Source organism: Synchiropus splendidus, chromosome 7, assembly GCF_027744825.2.
Source record: "Synchiropus splendidus isolate RoL2022-P1 chromosome 7, RoL_Sspl_1.0, whole genome shotgun sequence".
NCBI classification, from domain to species: Eukaryota; Metazoa; Chordata; class Actinopteri; order Syngnathiformes; family Callionymidae; genus Synchiropus; species Synchiropus splendidus.
In genome coordinates, this window is record NC_071340.1 from 13,752,802 (window position 1) to 13,777,779 (window position 24,978).

General features: G+C 41.7%; 3 protein-coding genes across 3 annotated transcripts; all 3 read right to left on the reverse strand.

The window, feature by feature from the left end:
* Positions 1–1,122: 1,122 nt before the first annotated feature.
* On the reverse strand, positions 1,123–4,616 carry LOC128762619 (arrestin domain-containing protein 3-like). The gene is made up of 7 exons (XM_053870982.1): positions 4,322–4,616; positions 4,012–4,056; positions 3,663–3,723; positions 3,178–3,328; positions 2,877–2,973; positions 2,410–2,666; positions 1,123–2,293 (listed from the first exon to the last, which is right to left on the reverse strand). The coding sequence occupies exons 1-7, from the start codon at positions 4,581–4,583 to the stop codon at positions 2,027–2,029; spliced, it is 1,140 nt and encodes a 379-aa protein (XP_053726957.1). The 5' UTR covers positions 4,584–4,616; the 3' UTR covers positions 1,123–2,026.
* Positions 4,617–5,176: 560 nt separating this feature from the next.
* Positions 5,177–8,470, reverse strand: LOC128762865 (arrestin domain-containing protein 3-like). Its single transcript, XM_053871416.1, has 6 exons — positions 8,159–8,470; positions 7,440–7,500; positions 7,215–7,365; positions 7,050–7,146; positions 6,402–6,658; positions 5,177–6,330 (listed from the first exon to the last, which is right to left on the reverse strand). Exons 1-6 carry the CDS (start codon positions 8,412–8,414, stop codon positions 6,079–6,081), a joined length of 1,074 nt encoding a protein of 357 aa, XP_053727391.1. The 5' UTR covers positions 8,415–8,470; the 3' UTR covers positions 5,177–6,078.
* Positions 8,471–11,011: 2,541 nt separating this feature from the next.
* On the reverse strand, positions 11,012–14,292 carry LOC128762681 (arrestin domain-containing protein 3-like). The gene is made up of 6 exons (XM_053871104.1): positions 13,930–14,292; positions 13,775–13,844; positions 13,482–13,629; positions 13,308–13,410; positions 12,972–13,237; positions 11,012–12,643 (listed from the first exon to the last, which is right to left on the reverse strand). Exons 1-6 carry the CDS (start codon positions 14,186–14,188, stop codon positions 12,545–12,547), a joined length of 945 nt encoding a protein of 314 aa, XP_053727079.1. The 5' UTR covers positions 14,189–14,292; the 3' UTR covers positions 11,012–12,544.
* Between the last annotated feature and the right edge of the window lie 10,686 nt (positions 14,293–24,978).

Below are 24,978 nucleotides of genomic sequence, written 5' to 3' on the forward strand. Positions count from 1 at the left end.
TGAAAGAACCAGGTATGTGTTGTGACTAAACAAAGACAAAAGTATACAATGGTTTTATTCCGTACATGCTCTGCCCTCTAAACCAATAGCAAAGTCTGTACATAGTATTTATTCATTTTCTCATGTGAATGAATATATTTCCTTTATTTATTTACTCTTTGTCTCTTTATATACAACATAGTTAATCTCCAGTCATTCCATAAAACTCAATTCCTGGATGTAATCGCCCTTATTATTATTATTATTATTGAACTGGTAACCCACAGCCATCCATCAGAACTGTTGGTGAGGAGGATGATAACCAGTATGGTTCACTTGATGCCAGCAACAGATTGTTTTAGTGAAGTTTTTCTGCCAGTCAAAATACTGGATAAAGTTTTGTCTGAAGAAAAGAGGAAAATGAACCATTGAAATGATGGAAAAGGGTATTGAGCGATAAATAAGTGTGAAAAATGTGAAAATGTGAATTTATAAGATTGTGGGCGAACAGGGTCAAATGTGTGAAAGGACAACGGCCAGACTTTGCGGCAGCAGACAATTGAAGGTAGTTGTTGCAATCTTTCTATAATTGGAATGTTGTCAATGCTGACATGGCTCTCCTTCACAGTTAAGCATTGTTGCTTTCTGCCTAAGCTCTTCCTTATGTTGATGTGCTTAGTTCATTTTATAATATTTCTCAAGTGTACAACTGAAAAACAGAAGCATTGTAACCCGGTTTGCAAAAGATGATTATTGCTGTTGAAAAATAAAAACAACCAAAAAAATACGTTGTCACAAATACCAGATGAAGACGACTGTTGTATACATTCTTACTCAGCTGCTCAAAGGCTCTTTCATGAATATGCAGTGAAGTCATGCAGACCGACTGGTCTTTGCTGTCGCCAACACACTTTCAACAGCTCCCTCGCAATGAATCCTGGATCCAGCTGGAGAATGTACCTGGTCCCATTGTCGCCATTCATGCAAGATTTCATTGAAATGAACTCATAACTGATTTGGCAGACTGAAGCAATGATCACATGACCTCCATGAGGAACGTAAGGACACAAGAATTTAATTGTTAAACATTAATAAGGAAGTGAACATCTCTGGGATTAACTGTGCCATTACCATGTGATCGTCAATATGAGAAAAACAGGTTTTACAAACCAATACACATGCAAAGGAATTTACGTCAATAAAATCAGAATTTTAACTTGTGGGAAAAAAATGGCATTTCAGAAAATATTGCTTTTTATCAATTTCATTTATTATGTCATGAAATATAAAACAGAATACGTCAAACAGTCTTCGCATGATAAATATGTATGCATGCACACATATAAGGAAATGTTGAGACGAGAAGAACAGCAGCTGTATGTTTTCAATGCTATTAAAATACTAAAATAACAATGAATAATACAAACAACAGGTCAGTATTTGGGTTATAAACAAACTACACACCACAGGGACAGGGCTATTGTGACCCCACCCACACATTGCAAACGTCTGTGGCTCAGACAAGTTAGTAACTGAACTGACACTTCCATCGTTTTGTGTGAAGCCTGTAAAAGCCATGGATTTACAATATATTTCTTAATATCACGCATATCATTACCCATCTAATGAGAATTGTCGACAGGCATTGGTTTTGGAAGACACATAAAACTGAGTTCAAACTTCCTGGGTTTCTTCCCGAGATGTCAGTCCAAGTTGAGGTATTGATACAAAATAAATACACAAATACAATTTGTAGCTGTCTCTTTGACTTTGAGATGAAACTTTAGATGGTATGAGCCAATAAAGAGCTAATGTCACATGACATGTCACAAGACATGACATAATACGGAAGCTTTCAAAGTCGTAATGTGAGGTCAGAGAGCAGGTGTAGAGATGACAGCATCTATGCAGTATTTCAGTGAGAACACATCAGTCATCCTTGTCATATCATTCAACCGTGTATAAAAGGCAGTTTCCAGTCACAAGCTAAGTAAAAGCATAGTAAAAATGCATTCTTCAGGTAACCTGGAGCAACACATTGAAATGTTTAGTACTTTAAGCCTGTAATCGAATACGTTGGATACATCGAATGGGCACCATAAGGGGGTGGAGCTTCAGCATTATGAGTCGCTTCAGGTAGCTCCTGCAGTGGCGAATAGGCAAAGCTGGGTTGGTTTTGGATGTTCAAGGCCTCAAATCCGAATGTTGCAGCAGCAGCTTGAGGGAGGAAATCAGAGGGAACCCCAGCGGCAGGCAGGATGATTATGGGGAACTTGATTTCTGGGTCTGAAGCATATTTGACGTCCAGATAAACCTGTAAGGAGCCATGCTGTTACTGAGGAGGACATGTCACACTGCACTCCAGTTAATCTCAGCCGTAATGTTATCGCCATCACTCGCACCAATCACACAACAAGTTGAAAGGCTCACCCTGAGTCTGTACTCCACTGTGATAATCTGGCAGTTGAGGATGGACGGCTGGACATCGTGGGGCACGTTTATAATCTTGGTCACGTTCTCATTAGACGACGGTGGGATGGGGTTTCCCACCTCCTTCAGGAGGTCTTTGGTATAACATTTCCTCTTCCCCTCAGCGAAGAAGCAGTGTTTTGTGTAAATGCAGAACTTTGGCTTGATGGGACGAGAGGAGTTGTTTTGAGCACAGACCAGGACCTTTATTCCTTCTCCTGCAACACAGACCAATAAACAGAGAACTACATGACACTGTATGAAAACTACTCTAAGCACACAGCACCACATAGAGCTTAGCTCCCGATTCATCAGATGGAGACACTTGAGAGTGGGTGAGCAGTTTGCACCACAGAACACAAATGGACTGGACACGTCAAGTATGAGTCAAGGATGTGATCGGTTCCAAGCTGGAGCTGCTGCCTCACCTTGGACAAACCCAGTCTTCTCCAGTCGTGCATCCATGGACACTGCTCCTGAGCTGAAGACCTTCATTTTCTTCTCCACAGTATCATGTTGTGGCACCTGAGAGATCAGCAGCTCGTGAACACAGGATCATGAAGCACTTTGAATTGTGGCAATAGTTATATTCACACGCATCAGAACCAGCTTTATTGCCAATGTCACTGAGGATCCCACCAAGTAGGAAAGTGCTTTGGTACATTGTGCAATAAAAATAAAAATAAACACGTCAATCATCACCAAGACAAGATAGGGCTTCTCACTTACTGTTATTTCAGGAAGCAGGTTCATGTTGACACTGCTAACAAAGTTGAGTTTGGCTGTGTCCGTCTTGCTGATTCTCATTGATCTGGACAGTTTGGCTTCCAACAGAAAAACAATTTTACCATATTCTCCTTTGAAAGACGACGGCAGATCCCTGGTGCAGAGGGCGACAGCAAAAACCATTACAACTGCGCTCAGATGTTTCAACGGCTGAATCAGGAAGTCACTTCTCTCACAGAGTCACAAAATCGACGCTGTTCGTCTTTTGTTTTCTTTCTCTAAAAGGCTGTGGTATCTCACCGCGGACGGCTAATGCACAGCTCTAAGGTTACATCATTTGTGATGCAGAGTTCTTTTCTTGTGCACTTGTGTAGACGCAACTGCAGTCCTTCTGAATGTAAAAAGGAATTCCACCTTCGGAGACGCTCATTTCAGATCAGCTGCACACATCCCTGATACATATCGAATACCGAGAAGAGTAAACTCACCCTGGCGGGATCACAAAAGAGAATGGGTAGACGTGACATCCAGGGGCGACAACATTGCCATCTGCAAAACAAGGCTTGATTTAAAACACAGGACATGCATAAGGTGTGTCTGAAAGTATTCAAAGTTCCTATATTTGCACTGTGACCAATGTAAATAAGCGACGACAACAACATCCTAGTCAGTACTGAGGTGTGGCCTGCCCTGGAGATTTGACCGGAGAGACCATGTCAGAACATGCCACCAACCCAAATGGGAGGCAGCAACCATCACCAGACACGGAAGACAATATGCTGTATAAACTATGGATGGATGGTCCACTTAAAAAAGAGAGACCTGCCAGTCACTTACATGTTGCTCCATTTTGTTGTGTCAGTAGAGTTTCAAAATCTCCATCTGAAAAAAAAAAGACTTTTTTCAACTCCATGTATGTGCGTGTGTAAAAGAAAAAATAAAATAAAATAAAGGAAAAGTAAATAAATAAATAAATAAATGAAATAAAGGAAGTGAGTCACACACCTTGAAACAAAGTAGCATATAAACAACTTCAGCCAGAGAGAAAATGGGGGCCGCCCCCCGCCGCAAGTTATTTGAGGGGGCGGAGAGGAACAACTCACCAGATAACTCACCAGATAACACTCCAGCCGCATCAGAAACTCACCTTTTTTATCCTTGTCGCGAACAAAGTAGTGCGTGGTGGAGAAGTACTTGTCCTTGGAGTGGTAGTAGTGCGTGGTCTGTCCGTGCCGCTCCGACCACATCACCTCCGCCTTCGCCTTGAATTTGATGGACAGCGACTGGATCTCGCAGTCTTTCGCCACCTCCAGAGCCACCTGGCCGCTCACGCAGTCGCCACTTCGAAAAGTGTTGCTCTCGTTCACGGGACTGTATGTCACTTTAAGACTTTTCACGGTGGACGACATGTTCACGGACTCGCGCGACTCGAGCAGAACAGTCGGAGCAACACGCCCTGCTTGACGATCACCTCGGAGAGCCAATCGGCTGCGTATTATGTAACAAAGTGGGCGGGACAGTTACTGGAATCAAACCAGACGCAATATCGACTTTTTTTTTCAGAATCAGAATAAGAATCAGAATAGAATCTATTGCCATGGTCAGTGGGGGTTCCACCAACTAGGAAAGTGCTTCGAATTAAAGTGCTGTTATAAACTAAACTAAACTAAAACAAAATTAAAAAAATAAATAAATTAATTAATTAATTAATTAATAAAAGTAAAATAAATAAAATAAAATAAAATAACAAAGGCTGATCACAAATTTAACAGTCTGATGGCTGTGGGGAAGAAGCTGTTTAGGATAGATTTACCCAATTTTACCAAAATTCCCGGGTTAAGTTAAATAATACAACAAAAAAGGAAAGAAAAAAAAAAACACAAAGCATTGAAAAGATGAGGAATGGAATTTAATTTCAAACGGACATCAACTCTGGAATGACAAGAATGACCCTGACAGCTGTTTCTTATTTGTAGGGGAAGGGTCAAGTTTGCACCGCTAACAGGAAGATGTTTTTATAGATCTGCTCCTGAATTTTCCTGTTTTGCAGTGTGCTCTGCTTTCTCTACTAATATATTAATATTAATACTGATCTATGATATACTGAAATACAGTGGTACCTCGGTTCTCAACCACAATCCATTCCAGACAGCCGTTCGAGAAGCGATTTGTTCGAAATCTGAATCGATTTTTCCCATTACAATGAATGGAAAAAGAAATAATGCGTTCCAAGCCTTAAAATAGTCTTTTGTAGGAGTGAATGTAGAGTGTCTGCTGCAGGTGCGCTGTTCGTCCATGTGTGTGGCCGCTGCATGTGGGAGGGGTTGCTGAATGAGTGACATCTCTCCAGAAGTGAAGAGGTGCCCGGTGCGTGTCCAGCTCTGAATGTGCGCTTCTGTGCAGTTTGGCTGTGACAAAGTCATAAACCAAGTCACGCTCTGTCCCAGACTCGCCTCATCCCTGTCTGAGCTCCAGCTGACAACAGAACATCAAACCTTGGAGTGAGCGCTCCAGCCTCGGAGGTGTGGAGAGCGAGCACCTCCCCTGTGACACTCTACCACGGTCCAGTGTGGAGACAGGAAAGGTTTTACACCTCAATATGAAGAAAAAACAGTCAGTAAATGTAGCTAACGGGACACGTCTGCATACAGAGGCTGTGTTATACACAATAACAAAGCGCGTCATGGGTCAGCTGATCGGTCCACGCACATTATGGTTTTTCCAGATTTTTTCAGGGGCGTTCAAGTTCTGGATTTTCGTTCGAAATTCGAAACAAAAAAATCTCAAAATTTTTGTTCGAACTCCGATCTGTTTGAATTCCAGGACGTTCAAAAACCGAGGTACCACTGTATTGGCATATTAAATTCACAACTCAAAGCATATTTATAGTCAATATTGCTGACTTTAAGATTTTTCGTTGAAATCGGCCAGGGAAGGGTACGTGCTGTAGGGAGTGTATGCAGGTGGGAGAGCATATGGACTGTCGTACATGGGAGCGGGGGGTAACACGTTCCCCCCGAAATTTGTTTGTGAGAACGCATCAAATCCATAGGCAGGAGGAGGAGCTGCCATCTCATCAGATGTCGGCACAACTGGCAGAATGGAAATTGGAAACTTGATCTCTGGGTCTGAAGCGTATTTGACATCCAAGTAGACCTGCAGCACAACCACCCAGCTTTGTGACATACAAGTCTGGAAGCAGTCACGACAGATAAATTGATACTCACCCTGAGGCGGTACTCTGCTTTGAGGATTTTGCAGTTTTGGATAGACACGCATGTGTCTGGTGGGATGGTAATGACCTTGGAGACGGTCTGATAACTAAGAGGGGAAATGGTTTCACCCACCTCCTTCACAATGTCTTTTGTTTCAACTCGTCTGTTCCCTTTGGCAAAGTAGCTGTACTTCTTGTACAGACAATACTTTGGCCTGATATCCCGGGAAGTCTTGTTTTCAATGGTAGCTACAACCATGATGCCCTGACCTGCGAAGAAGAAAGGTACACATTGTCCAGTGAGTCATAAAAGGCAGAAACGCATGACAATGCCGAATTGTCAAACTTTAGTTTTAAAAAATGGGGAAAACTACTACTATGAATACTTAGATATGAGATGAGTCTTGACTTGAAAAATATGTATTTAGTAGTGCCACAATCTTAACGTAAATAACAAATGCACACAGAACATGACAGCCATGTTTTGTTCACGTTGCCTTTTGTTGTTACTTCTATCGTTCTGCAGTAACCCTGAGTCTTATCTCAGAACCATAAACTGTTTCCATGAAGAATAGACTTTGAGCAACATATGGTCCTGGAACCCATCCAGCCAGCCACACCACACACCTCAGTCCAGCTCAACTGTACATGAGTTCAGTACCTTGAATGTAGCCGGTTCGCTCCAGCTTGACATCCAGGCTGACGTTTCCTGAAGAGAATAACTTCATTTTCTTACTGGTGCTTTCATGCTGTGGACTCTTGAGAGAAGCAGCTCGATCACTGACTCGGTTCTTCTGCAGAGTATTTATGACTGGTCATTCATTACCATCAGTATCGGGTCACTGTTCAGGCTGGCTTGATGGACCACAGTTAACACAGCCTTCGCTTTGCTGTCAGTTCTCATCGACCGGCTCAGGTTTGCTTTCAGTGTGTACTTGATTTTCCCACAAGAGCCCTTGAAGGAAGGCGGCAAATCTCTGCAACATGTGGGAAATTTTGAGTCACTGATTGTTTCTGTTTTGATGTGGAGCTCACAGGGGGTCAGACTTACTGTGCAGGGATCTGAAAGGTGAATGGAAAGACATTGTTGCCTGCACGAAGGATGTTGTTACCTGGAAAACACTTTGGACTCTTAACTACACAGTTACCTCAGCAGATTTACAAGCCAAACTATAGAGACGTCATTGTGTTTCACCTGCAGAAGATATTCATGTGGCTAATACAGATAGCGAAATTGTGCCTGCGAATGAAAACAGACGCAAACTGTTGGAGAGAGGCCTATTTAAAACAAAGGCAGTGTTTCAGGGGGGTTTGGAAGGACACCAGCATTGGTACACAAAGCCATCGTAGTGATCCCCGAACCTCAGCATTTAGAACTTCCCGCAACAGGATCACTTCATTTATCACTGCGGTAAAAACACCACCATCAGCCAGAACACACAGAGACAGTTGAAGCTAGCGATGGGCCGATGAGGCTTCATGAAACAGTGTGCTCACTTTCAGTGCACTCTCATTGACGTGGCTGTCAAAATCCAAAGATTTTAGAGCAGGGAGTGCCATTTAGTGCGCTCTAAAAATGCAGACTTGAAGCATCTCTCCCCTCCAAACAAGCGTCTGACTGCTGTAGTCATGTGACAGACTAACCAGTCTCAGACAAGGCTGACAGCAGACACACATAAAACAAACCATACTTATATAAGCAGCGACGTATATATTTAAAATGCGATGGAAAAACTGTATTGAAGTGAGAGTTAGGCATGCACCTCTTACCTCGTCCCTCGTGAATGACCTCTGTCTTGATGCTGAAGTATTTCTCCTTGTCGTAGTACGTCACCACTGTTCTCCCGTAAGTCTCGGTCCATTTCACAGTAGCCTTCCCCTTCAGCTTGACCCAGAGTGAGCTCACGGTGCATTCTTTACTCGTTTCTACCAAGATCTGTCCGGTGACGGTGTCACCGCTGCGGAAAACATTGCTTTTGTTAATGGGATTATAACCCACAGTGAACGTCTTAATGCTGCTGGTCATGATACGCCGAGGCTTAAAGGAGGTGTGTATCGTGTCGGTGAAGGTGAAGAGTGAGGTGATGAGCGATGACAAGCCTTGCTTTTTAGGTGTGTACCCAGTGGAGATAAACATGTGGGTAATGATTAAACCAAAGGTTTCCAGCTGTCAGAAGACGGATGACTGGCAAACAAGATAGAGGAAAAGTAGGATGACTCTCTCACTGGTTCGGTTCATTCACTGTGTCCCGAGACTTTTTTAGGCTGTGTCTGTATTCGCCAGGCAAGCGTGAATCCTTTGTTGTGGTGCGTACAAGAGCTGTAAGAAAGTATTTAATGCAGCTGTGCTTTATTAGGATTTTGAAGTTTCACGGAGACCAGACTCAATGTTTATATTTGTTCACCACATCTCACCATCTGCTACTACAGCACGTTTCATTTCAGTTAATATGCTGCTACTATGACATTAACTTACTACTACAATGTTGCTGTTACCCTGTAATGATTATTTCTGAATGTTTTAAGTGTTGATTTGCAAATAATCCTAGTCTGCTAAATCATATTCACCGCAACTCTCATGTAAATATTATTTACATTGCTGATATATCGCAAAATTTTTGATGCACAAACCAACTCAAAAAATAAATAAATAAATAAATAAAAAAAAAAAAAAAATATATATATATATATATATATATATATATATATATATATATATATATATATAGGTCTTCACAATGTCTGCTATTGACGTCTTATTGTTCACTGGTCTCAGAAGCATCGTGCATTAGGAGCCATGGTAACATTACTGAGGTAACAAGTGTTTGAAGTCTAGTTTGAAGACTAACTAAACTTGAGATTTCTTTTCTCATCTGATAAAGGGCACATATCAAGTGATAAAAGTGATCATGAAAAGTGCCTCAACAGTGATGCATCTCAGCTAGTCACTGCTCAAATTCTTTGTTGTTGTGCTTCCTTTACAATTTATTGCTGAGTATCATTCAGTACTGAAAACATATACTTTCGCATGTACTGCCTTCACATGGATCTTCTGGAAATCATCCAAGGGCCCCCATTGTGGCAGGAGTCTGCCGGTCAGCTGAGGTAGGCGCTGGAGGGTCAGTGTTCGCCTCAGAATTTGTTAGTGAAAACACTTCAAATCCATAGGCAGGAGGAGCAGCCACCTCATCCGATGTCTGCTGGGCTGGCAGGACACCTGATCTCTAGTTCTGAAGTGCATTTCACAAGTAGACCAGCAGCACGACCACAAGGCTTAGTTTGCCAGCAAAACCAGCGAAACCAACAGAAGATACTCGCCCTGAGGCGGTGCTCTGCACACATGATATAGCAATTTTCGAGAGACACAAATGTATCTGGTGGGATGGTAATGAGCATGGAGACAGTCTGACAAAGCACTAGGTGAAATGGTTTCACCCACTTCCTTCACAATGCCTTTCATCTCAATGAATCCGCAGAGAAGCTGTGCTTCTAGACAGTCCAGCCACCTAGAAGAACTCAATTTAAAAAATGAGAAATAAAATGGAAAGAAATACGACTATTGCTGCTATTAATGTTGCTAACTACGTCACATTCCCTTTAGTCTGTTAACCTCCAGCCTCCTTCTGCAGTAACTCTGAGTCTTATCTCAGGACCATAAACTGTTTCCATGGAGAATAGACTTTGAGCAACATATGGTCCTGGAACCCATCCACACTGACTCTGTTCTACTGGAGAGTATTTATGATTGATTATTTATTACCATCAGGATCGGGTCACTGTTCAGGCTTGCTTGATGGACCACAGGTAACACTTTGCGGTCACTTCTCATCGACCTGCTAGGACTTTCAAGTTTTGCTACATGAAGCCCAAGTGACGCTCCTTCAAACCCAGCACACCACAGCTTTTGGAACATCCCAAAAAAGGACTGAGATACCTCTGCACTCATAGACGCTAAAAGTCCAATATTGCGAACAAACTTTTTCTAGTGTTGTGTGTTGGGTATGTTGTGTTGGCTTGTTGGCGCCTCATTATGCATGTGAAATGTGAATAAAAACTGTCAACGCCTTTTTAAGTGATAGATGTTTTTGTGCTGAGAGCCCTGAAATCAGATCACGTCAGACTTCCACAACATACTGGGGTCACGATGTTGCCCATTTTCGTAGTCCTACTCTGCCCCCCAACAAATCACAAAGCTCCATCTTTAGTCGGTCTACGTCTGAGTGTGCCATTTCTTTTTTCCACCTTGACACAGCCACAAGTGTCGGCCAAATGTGTGTGACACTCTGTGCACGTCAGCCTCACAGTTAATAGTACACACCTGGTTCCTGTGCTGTCCTGCCAGGATGTAAATGCTCCTATGCCATCTTGTTTATTATTATGTACTAGTGTATCAGCTCGGACTGTCAGGCATTTTCAGTTTCTTCCTTTGTTCCCTTGGCTCAGCTGCGTGTGTGTGTGAGTTGTGCTTGTTCTGCTTGTTCATTCTCACTGATTCTGTTATTTTCGTATTATTGGTCATGTGAGATCTGTAATCTCATATTGAATACATCTGTGCATCATCAAGATTCAGACAGAGTACAGAGGTTGACAGTGCACCACCGTCTTTTTTTTATTCCAGTTTATTCCAATCTGCGCACAGTAATGATATTGGACATGTATATAACACTTCTTTGCATTATAAGACACTGCTTCTGATACATTAATGACCGTGAAGGCATCATTTTGTCATATATTTTATTGAGGTTGAAAAGGAGTGTAGTGAAAAACATTTTATATCATTTCTGCCTCTTTTTTCTTCACACCAGCAGTTAACTGGGATAAAATCAGTCACTTGGGTGCAACTAAACAGAAAAGAACCCTGAAATTTCTGCTAATGTAATAGAAGAATGTGGACCAACTGAGATCAGTGAACATCAGAAATGATTCATCTCTGCACATCCATGAACTAAAAAACATTTGATCATCAACTATTGGGGTGAATTCTAAAACCTCTTATTATGGAGATTCATTTTTAATGCAGTCCAACCCCAAGAACTGTGTGCTACAAGTATGACGCTTTGTCAAGTCTTTGAAAGGATGTGTTTATTTCCGGTGTGAAGGAAGTAATAGTGCTGTCTCAAAATAAAAGTATGCAACCAAAGAAGCGGTGATAAATAAACTATTCAAATAAAATCTTCAACTGGTAATAATGACATGTGTATAGCATGACCGTTACATTAGCCTATGAAGGTCAAGGCTGCACCAACTTTCTTCTGTTGTGGGTTGAACGGCATAAACCATTCCCATAGACTCTGTGAAATGCCCCTTTTCATGCAGTGTGAAGTGTAGACATCCTTCACCCAAGTTGGAAGAGCTTTTTACATCACACGTCTGGCTGTTGCTGCAACAAATGTACTCACATATCTACTGCACATATCTGTCCTCAATAACAACATAAGAGAAGTGCCACTCGCCTCTACATCTACTTGGCACTGCTTTGTGTTGTTTACTTATCATGAACAAGACTAACATTGCGGTTCATTACCGGCAATGAGGCTCATTCTGATGGCTATGAAATGCTTATTCATCACTGCCAGGTAATAAAAGGCGGTGAGTTGCTGAAGCCAACTGCAGCTTCACCGTGCGAGAGATGATGGATGCCGTGGACAAGCCCATCATTTTTTTTTAAAGATAAAGTGCACTTGTAAATTCCACAAAACACTGCACATGTTGCAGGATTGACACATTGTTATATGTTAGGCAGCTTCCGTGGCAGAAACCAGGGCAAGAAAAGACACATGGTTATTCAGATAGCCAACAAACAAACAAACTACTTTTGACTCCCAGTCAGTCGGCTGTTTAAATACAAATTCATAGGCATATTGAGAAACATGAATGAAAGCTAAACGTTCACATAATTTTCCTGAACAATCCCTGAGCAAGAAAAGCTCCAATTAAAACACAAGTAACATCAGGATACATTTCATGACACAAACGTCTCAGGAACACTGATAAATTGGATTGTGACGGAAAAGAGGTGCGATAACAACTACTAAAGGCAGCAAAGTGACTATGTGTAAACATTCAAGAATACAAGGATCCTCTAATAATAAGGCGTATTTATGCTCCGACTTCTTATTACCTAGCTGGCACATCTCATGGCCATCACTGACACACTCACGAGTACGGTGGCGGGAGGGTCATCATAGGAGGTTCATAGAGGATGATGGGAAAGATCACCACAAGATTAGATGATGCTGTCATGCGGAGGGACAACTGGAAGAAAACAGAAGAGTAAAATGAGAAGTGAATACAAGCATCACAGGAGGAACACATTCCAATGACCCCTATGCTATGATAGCTAGGTGTTGAGCAGGTGACTTTCGGCCCTCTGCAACACACAGATAGCAGGAGCTGGAGTAGTGTATATTTAGTATTTATCATTTAATGTAGTTTTTTTCTTGTAGCATTTTTATTTTATCAAGTTTTAGCCACATAATCTTTCATTAACCTTAGTTTTTTTTAATTTTACCACACAACTGATGTTATACTCAGATAATTTTTTTTTTTTTTTTCCATCACACAAATGTTTGATTAAACAAACCTCAATCACGTAGTCCACCACCAGGACGCTACAGTTGGAGATAGTGGGTGAAGCATCGGCAGGGATGGTCAACATGAGCATCGTGTGGACCGCAGACCCGTGAGGGTTGAGGGGCTGCCCTGTCTCTGAGGCCAAGGTTCTGAAATGCAGCCTGCTGCTTACTCGGTTATGTGTGAAAAAGCTCTGCTTCTGCTGCAGCTTGACTGTCGGGGTCACCACACGAGACGATGCGTTGCCAAATTCACAGAATATTTTCACTACCTCACCTGGAGGGGCAGAAAAAGACACGTTTTAGTTAGATTTTCTCTTTCACTTGAGACAACAAGGAGGCTGCACCTGGTGCAAATGCTTTCTTCTCTAATCTGGCATCCATGGTGATCGGTCCTGAGGCACACCAGAGGCAGCACAAGGTTTTGCTGTTGGCACCTGACATAGGAGACTTGGGGACAGCAGTGTTAAAAGGTGAGGTCACAACACTCAATGTGCGTCGATAGTTTAGAGCCCACTTGCCCACAGGTCCGGCTGGTTCATATTGATGCGGTTGACAAAGTCCAAATCAGTTGCAAAGTCCTTATCCAAATGCCAGCTTCTGCTGATGCTCACCTTAAAGGTGTACTTTATTTCTCCAAAGGCTCCTTTAAAACTTGAGGGGAAATCCCTGGAACAAGACACAGTGCAAAGTCTGCTCTCACCATTGACTCAATACATTCCAATGTGTCCTATCTCGTCTGTACTGGACGGGAACATGACTGGTGAATACGCTCTGGACAAGTCAGGGATTCACAAACGCAGGTCTTACATACCCATGGGGGATGTGGCAGGTGAAGGGATACGCGTATCTACCAGGGCGGAGTTTTGCAGCAGCACTCGACACTGCAAGAATCCATTCATGGAGTGAACGTGTTGCTGAAGTCATAGCTGACATCAAACAGACAAACACAAAAAGTTGTTTTCATACCAGCGCCGTTCTGCAGTAAGTTGCTCTTGAGTTTAAAGTACTCCACCTTGGCGGAGTAATGCCTCCTGTTTTTGCTGCTCCCGGAGCTCCAGTGGACGTTGACCTGTCCAACAATCTTAATGGTTATGGAGTTGATGCTGGTGTCCTTCGTCAGGTCAAAGCCGAGCTGCCCCGTTACAATGTCGCCACTGGACACCGTGAAGCGCTCGCTCACCGAGTTGAAGTTGATGGTGAAATTCTTAAAAGTCTGCTCGAACATCTTTTTTTTAATAAGTTGATCGTTAGCAGTGATAACGCCACTATTCACGTCAGGCTTCCAGACAAAAACAGAGCGAGCAACAGGACGCCCAGTGCGCACGCGTGACCGACCAAGCCCTGGTTATGGGCGTGGCAGCATTGTCCGTCCTTTTCCGGTAAAAACTGATGTTTCTGGTGTCGAATCTTTGTTTTTTGTTTTTTTTTTTTTACAAATCTTCGTTGATACTTTCTTTATCTAGTTTTATTCATAATTCTCCCAAGTCAATAATTCCCAGCCTTAATCTCAGTGCCTCATATTTGGAGCAATCAAATCATTTCACCTCAGTGTTTTTGGTTTGTGGGAGGAAACCAGAGTGCCCAGAAGAATCCCATACGAGCGGAATATCGCAGTCCTTGTTGCTCCGTCATTTCATGTGGCCAATATATATATATTTTACTTTTTATAAAAGTGATTTCCTCCCGCTCATCTGTTGACACCCACCGCTTAGTTTCTTATTCCTTGTTAAACGGGCGGTATATAGACTGACATATTATATGAGCACTGGCCAGTCACTCTTGATGAAGGTGTCCGGAAAGAAAATGCAATGTAATATACCCCATCTCTTACTGCGTCTTTTATTTCATTTGCAACTGCATTTCCCAGTTATTACAGTGCTGATGTTGGAATTTAATGATTAATTCCAGAACATTAATAAATCATATTTTTTATTTTATTTTCATTTGTATTTTTTTTTTTTTTATTAACAGCACTTTATTTCGAAGCACTTTCCTAGTTGGTGGAACCCCCACTGACCATGGCAATAAATTTGATTCTGATTCAGATTCTGAATTACAGCTGACAGACTCCGTTTGACATATTAAAATCAACCTCTAGATGGCACTGTTTGCCTTACTATTGCCTTTAAATAGTTCAAAACCAGTGCTTTTGGGGTCAGATAATTCATTTAAAGTTGATATGTTACCAGATAATTTGCTCTATATATTAAGACGCTTTGCTTTAATGGTTGTTAGATGACTAAATAGTAGAGCTGCCATGAAACCGTACAGAGCAGAGGTCTCAGAGGGTCCTCAAAGGGCCACAGTGGAGGAAGGTTTTGTTCCAACCAGGCACCATTTCACCAGTCTTACCACCAGCCTGGTGCAGCTGCTGGTTAATAACAACAACAACAAAAACCTGCACACACTGTGGCCCCTTTGTGGATCAGTTTGAGACCCCTGGTTTAGAGGGTGCAATAAAGCCACGTCTCCCCAACATTGCTGTGTACAGTATAGGATTCAATATACTGTTGCTTTACTGCCAATATATGCCTTTGCAGAAACGTGAACGTGTGCAGCAGATGACTTTGCGACCTTTATCAGACCCTTTGGCGCACACTTATGTAATTCTCTGAATGTTTACATCAGTCGTCGTCGTCTGCAAACGAATCACGAATCTCATTGGGTCTAGAGCGTCCCTTTTCATCCAGTTCAAGGTTTCCACTTACAGAGTTTACATCAGAGAATTAAATATTTGACTAGACTTGACTCACGCAGGATCATCAGCTGAATTCTAAAACAGGAAGAGCTCTCAGCCAGACATTGCTTGGCTTCGTTATTTACTCTAACTGTCCATTAGTTGCTCAGAGACTCCATACCCAGGCTCATAAACAGTGGAAAGAATGTTGAAATAGGAGATGTGCACGGGGTGGCATTTGTAAAGCCAAACAGCAGCAAAGTTCAGTGAATCAAAATAAGACTATGTAATGCCAAAAAAAAAAGAAAAAAAAAACTTTTTGTGATGACCGAGATCCTCATGTTTAATGGAGAAGTCTTCTGAATCACTCAGGACTCACTACAGGAACTGAGTGTGATCTTTCTCTGTCACACACACACACACAGAGTCGTCAATATCAGGATTGACTTTAACGGTCTCAGAGGAGGGAGCCGATCAGGTTTAGTAAAGATCACAGAGACCTTATTCAGCTCCAGACTGTCATCTCTAGCTTCGGATGTGGGTTTATCTGAGAGTAATGGCTACATGACAGGATGATGGAGTCAAGCGCAGGTAAGAGAGAAGGGCAGGATTTTAGGATGTGGTGAGATTTATCTATCTATTATTTCACTACTCACATATCTGTATTCAAGTTCTATTCACATTGCAGCTCACAAGCAAAATGTTTCATCCAAAATCGGAGTCAATTTCAATGTTTGGTGCTGGATACGAAATTTTCTCTTAGATGCTGATGCACACCAATATTTCACTTTTATTATGACGGTGATTATAGGACACAAATCACATGGCTTTCTATCATAGATAATAAATCACCGATGATGATACTTAAGTGCTTATAAAGTTGGCTGGATTTCAATCTCGTGAATGCCAAATGCCAGAAAACGAAAAAGAAATTGACCAACTTCTCAAAGAAATTCTTTCTGCATTTGGAGCACTGGTGTTTGGCTGTTCTTTTGAGTTAAGTCTGTGTTTGGTGATTACATAGACAAGAAAGGTTTTCTCAAAGCAAGGTGATGCATGGTTCAGGAAGGTCAAACACCAAAACATTACAATTAAAATGAGGTTGAATTGTTGTGTTGAACTTGAGTTTTATTTGTTTTGTTTTTGAAAGACATGCCTTTCTACTCCCTCTATATTTGACTAACAATAGAGAAATCATACAGAATGCAGTGCATGGCCTAATGATTCCTCTGTTGTTTCCCAGACGGGAGTAAATGTTTGTCCGTAAAACAGACTATAATCCAAAGTGAAGTAAAGGAACCCCGTGGATAAGCTTCGATATCGATCCACACATTCTCCAGAGCTCCAGTTAATCCACAGGGTCGGTTCTGATGACTTTGGAAAGCTCTGCTAGCAGTCGACCTGTGTCTATTTGCAATTTAGATGGGAGAAGAGGAGATGTCTGAGGCTGAAAACGAGGAGGGGAGAGTGAAGCAGGAGAGAGCAGTGAAGCAGGATGGTGGAAAATACAGAGAAGGAAATGTGATGAGGGATGGAGGAGGAGGATGGCGCACTGCAGGAGGAGCGGAGCGAGAGGACAGACAGATTTGAAGGATACGTTCAAGCTTCAGTGCGTTTGGATAAAATATACTGGACTAGCTAACAGTAATCCTTGTTAAAAAAAAAGAATAATGGACTGTAAAAAGGTTTTACTTCTGACTCTTTTTAATGATTTAGATTGTAGTTATTTTATAAAATGAAATTGTATTTTCTCTGTTGATTGGAATGTAGAGGCTCATGATCATGAATAAAACAAATTAAAAGACCCATCTCAGATTCTGACATCTGTCAGAAACAAACCACCCCACCATGTCATCATCAACCATGTGAATCCGGTGGAGACGAAAGGGATAAAGTTGCTAGATATGGCCTCTTTTGTACGTCATTTCCACCCTGCACAAGAAATCCTGTGGCCAAACAGGAAGCCAACAGTTGGCAAGCCTAATCTGTCTCAGATCCACTGATCCCCACAAACAATGCCGCTCACAGACGACGAGGCTCTGACGGATCTGCACCCGCCACCAGGAAAGTTTTGTCTCCGTGTCTTACTCATTTTTGCCCTGCTTCCTGTGCTCATTGCCCTTCTGTTGTGGATGAGTACTCTGTAATATAAACCACTTACAACTGTAGCCACATCACTTTACCTCATTCAGAAGAAGCTGAAGGAAATATGTTAAAAGCTCAGTGTCATCACCAGAGATCCACTGCTATGTCTTCAGGTCACCGTGTCTCAGAAGAACCGGCAATATTCTTGTCTAAAGTTCCAGTCTGAGGCGCAGCGCCGTCTCAGAGAAGAAAGAAGAGTTGGCTCTCAAGAACAAAAGCGATTCTTTGTTCCGTCGTCATCCTAAACCTCAGCAATTAACGTTCACCTTCCAAAGACCTCGGCATGGAGAAGAGCAACACTCCATCTTTTGAAGAAACCAGCCAAGCATGGAGACAACCCGGTGGCTTTTATTCAGTGACAGCATTGCAGAATGAATTGCGCCTCAACTGCTTCATGATTTGAAGAATATATTGACTATTTTTGACTCATAACTCATTAAAGAAACACTGACCCGAACAGAAACTGTCTTTAAGTTGTCTAACTGTTTAACCCCAAGGAAGAAATACGGTCCAGCTGATCTGACTTAGCCCTCAAACGTCCATATCCTGAGGCTGACTCAGCTTGCACTCATTTCCTTTTGTATTTAGGCACAAAATCATCACACAGGAAAGCAAAGAAATAATAAAACCAAGTCCTTAAACAACTTTATCTGACTCCTGACGGTGTATAGGGCCAGTTCTAGCTGTTGGTATCTTTTATTACTGCAATTTGTCATTTCAGCAAAGTGTAATCCTGAAAAATCACCACCAGATACAGCGATTATTGTGTATTGGTGGGAGGAACCAAAATAAAAAGCTTTTCCACAGTATTGGAACAAAGTGCTCCCACCTTGCTCTGCCATATGAAAATAAAATATTACAAAAAAAGGAGCTTTACCCATCATTCATCTATTTAATCTGACAACTCAGGCAGTTTCAAACTGCAAATTGCTTTTGCACATGATGCCATTGTCACCAAACTTAAAAAAGTAATAGTTTTCTGTGTGAAAGAGAACAAACCTCTCATCCAAGACTCAAATTCCTGTTTTATCTAGGCCTGGAACTTTGAGAGATTAATTTCAATGAATTAATTGAAGACAAAATTGATGAATCAATTCAAGTTGCAGGTTAATCGCCTATAACCTGGCTTTCACCGGGAACATTTTTCCTGGTACATGTCAGTAGATCAGAGGGACAGCACATGTCAGGTGTTTAGGAGACAAAGTCAGAGAGGCTCGATGGAGATGGTTTGGACATGTACAGAGGAGAGAGAGCCAGTACATTGGTAGGAAGATGTTGAGGTTGGAACTGCCAGGCAGAAGGTGGAGAGGAAGGCCAAAGAGGAGATTGATGGAGGTGGTGAAGGAGGACATGAGGTTTGTAGGTTTGAGAGAAGAGGAAGCAGAGGACAGGGTGAGATGGAGGAAGATGATCCACTGTGGCCACCCCTGAAGGGAGAATCTGAAAGAGAAAGAAGAAGATCACATTCTACTATATGATGTCATCACCAAAACATCTGTGATGATGCTAAAATGTAAAAAACTTCAGGATAGAAACACAAAAAAATGTTTGCACTTTGTGCAGCACAGAGTTGGCTCAGCACTACGTGCACAGTTTCTACTTCGAGTCAACCAAACTCTTATACAAATATTGAATCAAAATTAAGTAATTATAAAAGCTCTACATTTTTTATGTAAAAAATGGTTCATATTGTATTTATTTTAACTTTAAACAATTTGAAAAATTTATTTTCTGGATGCGCGACTTTCTGTCATAGGCAGGCACCACCTGATGCCACTGGGGTGTAAAGAGTAGTAAACCTGGTCCGTTTGGCTTCACTACAAAGAGTCCTTATTATACAACCAGTTTGTTAGATTTGTACACTTTTATAGTATGTGAATGAAGTCACTATAGAAATCAAATTAAAAACCAATGCAACAATGCAGCAGGTAAAAGCAGTTTAACTCTGTGGGGCCCTGTCTGCGAATGTTTATGTTGCACTTACAGTAAGTGAGTCCACCGCCTGACAGGGGAAGAGAATAGTTAATAGGCCACACGACCTCTGCTCTGACCTTGAAGCAGGACCATCCATCATGAGGGGTCGATGATAGATTGAGGTTGAGAGGTGGATTACAGGTCGCTGCTCTGAGATTCAGGACTGAACTGACTTGATGAGTAGCAACTTAATAAGCTTCTTTATTCAGCAAATGGTGATTGCAGACTATTTCATCATGGAAGCTGGATGGTTTGTGGTGTCAAACCTCTGCCAGAAGAGTTTTAAGTCACTCGTCTAAACATGTCAAAGAATACTAATACGGCTGTGTGAAGGACCTGAGGTTTCTCACCCTCACGCTAGTTCGGCCGTCTTTTCCGACACGGCGTCACTAGCGGGGTCAGAGAGGTCAACTGTCCAGAAGAAGAAGACCTTGGCAGACATTCATTGTTTCAAGACCTTCATCAACTGTTGCCTGCACTTTCCTTAATCGCTAAGATACAGGAGGGAGTGAGCAAGTCTGAGAAATTCCCAAGACATTTTATATAATTCAAACTCTCAACTGCACATAGTCAGCGAAAACAAAGGTGATGACAAATGAAGAAATTGAAGGACAATCCCAAACTAACTACACAACCCACAAGTGTAGTAGAGGCTGTATGTTCTTCTATGTGTGAACCATATTACAGCGCGTGTAACCTCAACACTGCAGACTGCGGGTGGAAATAAGTCTTGTTTTGTCCTTGCTCCACCTTCAGTCCCCTTCTCTCTTATTTCCAGTTTTGGGTCGCACTCATCTGCAACCTTATTACCCAGCGTCCTCCGCGGCAGCCTCGCCAGCGCTTCACTGCTGGAGTGGTTCTGTCAGACATCAGCACCCGGCGCACGCTTCAGCCCACTTCTGATCATCAGGAATTTTACCAACACAAAACCTGCTCAGAATTGACAACAAGGTTCTTCAGATATTAACCGTCTTTTTCTGTCTAGTCTTGGTCAAAAAAGTGAATTTTCATCTCATTATTATGACTCTCTAAAAAGGGTAAAATGGCGTGTGAATATTGCTTCATTGTTCACGGCTTCATCCAGGCGTGAACATCATTATTGTTTTTGTATTTAGCAGCCATCATTGTTTACTGTACTGCAATCTCATCCGTGCTGCATCTGTGGAGCCGAAATGCCAGCGGCTCTTTAAGTGCGACATCATTTAACAGCTTAATAACTACTGTGTGATTCAGCCTATAAAACAGACCGTTTCATCTCCACTTGAATCAAACGTTCTTTAATGTTAGAAGAAAAAAACCTGCTCGGCGGTCTCCAACCATATTGTCACCGGGAGATGCAGTTATTTGTCATAAATGTCACTATCATCCAAAAGTAATGGCTCAGTCGGTAATTGCAATCTGGTTCAGAAAAGTTCTCAGCAGATCTCATGCCGACAGCCTTGCACGACAGTTGCAGCGTCATATTGTGCTGAAAAGTTGTGTAATTATTGTGGGTTTAGAATCGCAAAATTTGAAGTCATTTATCAGTTGATTAACTGATAATAATACATAATAAACATTCAAATTCTTGGACGTTTCCGTAGCATAGATAGATTGCTTTCTCCGTCTCTCTGTCTGGTGAAGCTTGTTTCAGCTGACACCTGATTGGCTAAACTGTGTGAGCTTGGCGCGAAAACCGGGCCCTTTGAGGACTGGATTGGACACCTCTGACTTCTATCCTATATCTGGAGCAGGGTTGGGCAGTTCTATTCGCAAAAAAAAGTGCAGGGACGTTGGTAAAATGCTGAATCAAGGCGTGTCAGTACCATGGAGAGAGAATGCAGTGATGCTGCAGCAGTAATTTGTTATCTTCTATTGCGTCTCAGGGAGAGAGTCACAAGTTCAGCATGAGGTCAACTACTCTGTTAAGCAACAAGAGAGACACATTGAAACTACAAAACAGGGAGGAGAGAGATTTGTCTTACTGTTCAAGTCACACCTGGGAAAAGTGCGGCCCCGGGGCCATATACGGCCCGATGCCTGTATTTTGGTGGCCCGTTTGATGTTGGACTAAAACTAATATGTCCTAATTTTTCTGCCTTTTTTTTGTTCTTTCTCTTTTAGTCAACACCACTTCAGCAGTAAATTTAGCATGTTCTTGTTTTAAGACTGAAATGAAAACTGAATTTTTGTGTTTTTCTTGTTCCATAAGTTACATTGAAAAATTACTGAAAATATATTTTGAACTAAATTTACTTTTTATCCTGACCGTCTTGCAGTTGATTTATATTCAAATGAAATGCACATAAAATTAAATATTTAAATAGGTTTCATGGCATATTTACACTTCTTAATATCCTTATTTCCATTTCATCTTCTTAGGTTCATTTTGTCTTTGCTACTTAAGTATATATTTTGGATATTTTCCCGTCAGGTTTTGTAGTCATCTCAGTATTTTTTTTTTGATGGTCCCTTATAACCGTTACAGTTTCTCATGTGGCCCTTTAGGAAATATAATTGCCCACCTCTGGTTTAAGCGAATACATTTAAAGTTTCAAAGAAGACGCCAAAAGAATATCAAATTTAAAAAAGCACTCAGGGAGCGCAAACCTCCGCCAAGCAGCTTCAGTCCATCCCCAACACAATCTCCCAACGACTAAGTATTTAAAATTCCTGATTTCAAATGCCAATCTTGCAAAAATACAGAAAATGGTCATATCCTGGATTCAGCCAGTGATCAGGATCTCTCTCAAAACTGAAGTATTTCTTCCTGAAAATTTCATCCAAAGGAGTCCATATCTCAGCTCAGACAGACAAACCAACACGGTGTAAAACATAACCTTCTCAGCAGAGGGAATGATAAGGTATAGTAATGATCACAACCATTGTTAGCTGTGCAGGTGGTCACATGATGGTGACACTGCTGTGTGAACGGTTCAATTCATAGCACAAACAATTGGTAGAAACTTGTTAGAGCAAACAAATTATTGCCAAAGACCCTCACATTCAAGTCATGCAAAGTTCTTATCAGTTGTTCAGCTCCCATAGAATCCATCACCGACTCCTTCACACAGTGGAGAATGAAGTTGTCCTCTTTGATTTGGAAACAGCCTTGTCAGGAACATCTGGTGCAGGAGAGTACAGCAGAGCAGGAGGCACCAGGAACAGGCAGTTTTAAGAAGCCCTGGGACCACAGGAGGAGAGAGCTCTATAGCTCTAATCCTGCTTTCATGTGAACATGTGTGAGATCTGGCACACTTACTTTGTTGACCCACGACTCTTGTCCTCACGTTCTGGTTAGTGCTCAGCACAGGGAGAGATCCACCACATCAGTTAATGTTCATTAGAAGAAGTCTTCACAGGCGTACTTCAGTTAACGGCGCTGCTGGTGCCAGATGCCCATGGGGCCCGGCGTATAGGACGCTGGCATCTAGACTCTCTATCAAGAGCATGAGGACATTTAAACTTTGACCTGAAGTCATCTTTTCGTCGCCATCAGTGTCTATTGAAGACGTGCGGCTTTGAAATTGAAACGTGTTCTTCACCGCACACTTTCAAACGTCGCACGTCCTCAACCCCGACACCAGCAATTACACATTAGAGAACCAAAGAGTTACAAGGTGCACTATTGTTCATGCTAAATTATTTACCAAGCACACGCTTTTGTAAACTTCAATGGCAGTTAATCTTAAGAAGCTCTTTTGTGTCAGCACTTAATCGTTTCCTAATTAGCGTCCTTGCTAACACACGCTCTCAGTGGAAATATGCGATTACAGAGCCCACTGACACACACAGCCAGCAGAGGCTGTTCGGCAGCGCACCACCGCTGCTGCTGCTGCTGCTGCTGTTGCTGCTGCCGTGGTGATCATTTCTGTGCACTAGAGTCAACACATGCTGGCATGCTCTATGGTGCAGTGTGTTGGTAGGTGTCACTGAAGGACATAAGGGAGATGAAATCCAAATTTGAAGCGCAAAGTGGTTTCCCAGTGTGTTGACAAGTAATTACATGCAGGAGTTTGCGTTCCTAGGTGCGGCGCCCAGAACAGCACCGAACAGTTATTGCATTCGAAAGTACATCAATAAATAAAATACATTACAATGCTGGGAGCATTTTTCAATGCACCAATTCCAAGTGTATATCGTGTGATATCGTAAGCAAAAGAGCCATGATGAGGGAGAGTAAATGGGAAAAATTGAGTTTAAAAAATGCATGCAAGTACAAAATATTTTAATGCTAATGTGTACAGTACAGGTTCATCATTCTGGAATCAAATATTAAAACAGAATTAAAATATTGTACAGATAGATGGGTTGGCCGAAATGGATCCAGATCCAGGGCAAATATCCTTCACTTTGTCTTTTTGATTTTACAATGTTGCGTCAAACAAGCTACATAGCTGAGTGTTTTTTGCCACGTTGCACGGCTATTTGCATTTTAAAGCTTTATATTTTAATAAAGCCAAAGCATGAACAACTTCAATGATTTGGTGTTTTTAGGTGTCACAATTAACATTCACATCCATAACTTTTTGAGTGACAAGTAGAAGGTATCGGATTGTTGTTGACCGATCCTCAAGTATCGGTATTGGTTTCTAATGTGACAAAGTGGTATCAAGGTATTCGTGGTTAAAAATCTGTGTGTGTGTGTGTGTGTGTGTGTGTGTGTGTGTGTGTGTTGCAGAAAACGCAGCAAAATAACTGGGTCATTATAAATGAGTTTACGTTTGGTTCAGAGTCCTGGTTAAGGTTTTGAATGGTTAGGGTTACAGAGAGAGTCTGGGGAAAGTGTTATCAGTCCCCACAAAGATGGTGTCACAAACCTCTGTGTGCATGTATAATATAAATGAGGCATGTAAATATTTGACGTTACAGAAAGAATTAGATTTTGGTAAAAGCTGACTGAGCCAGTGATTTTTTCATTCTTCTGACATTTTCCATAACAGTTTGATTTATTTATTTGTATTTTACACACTCCAACGGCTTTAAAACGAAGACAGTAAGGCAAAAGAAATGGAGCTGCAGGAAGACTCCGTGATTGTCTTTACCTAATGGATATTTATTAGGACTTAAAACAGCCATTCTATTTTGATTTGTCAAACTTAGTTTTCAAGAGAAAGTGACGTCCTTGAGAATACTATGAGAATACTCTGCATCACTGTTGAATTCAGAGGTGAGCCAGCAGGCAAAGCTCTCAACTAACAAACCCACCATTTTTAATATATTTTTTTTATTTTTTGTAG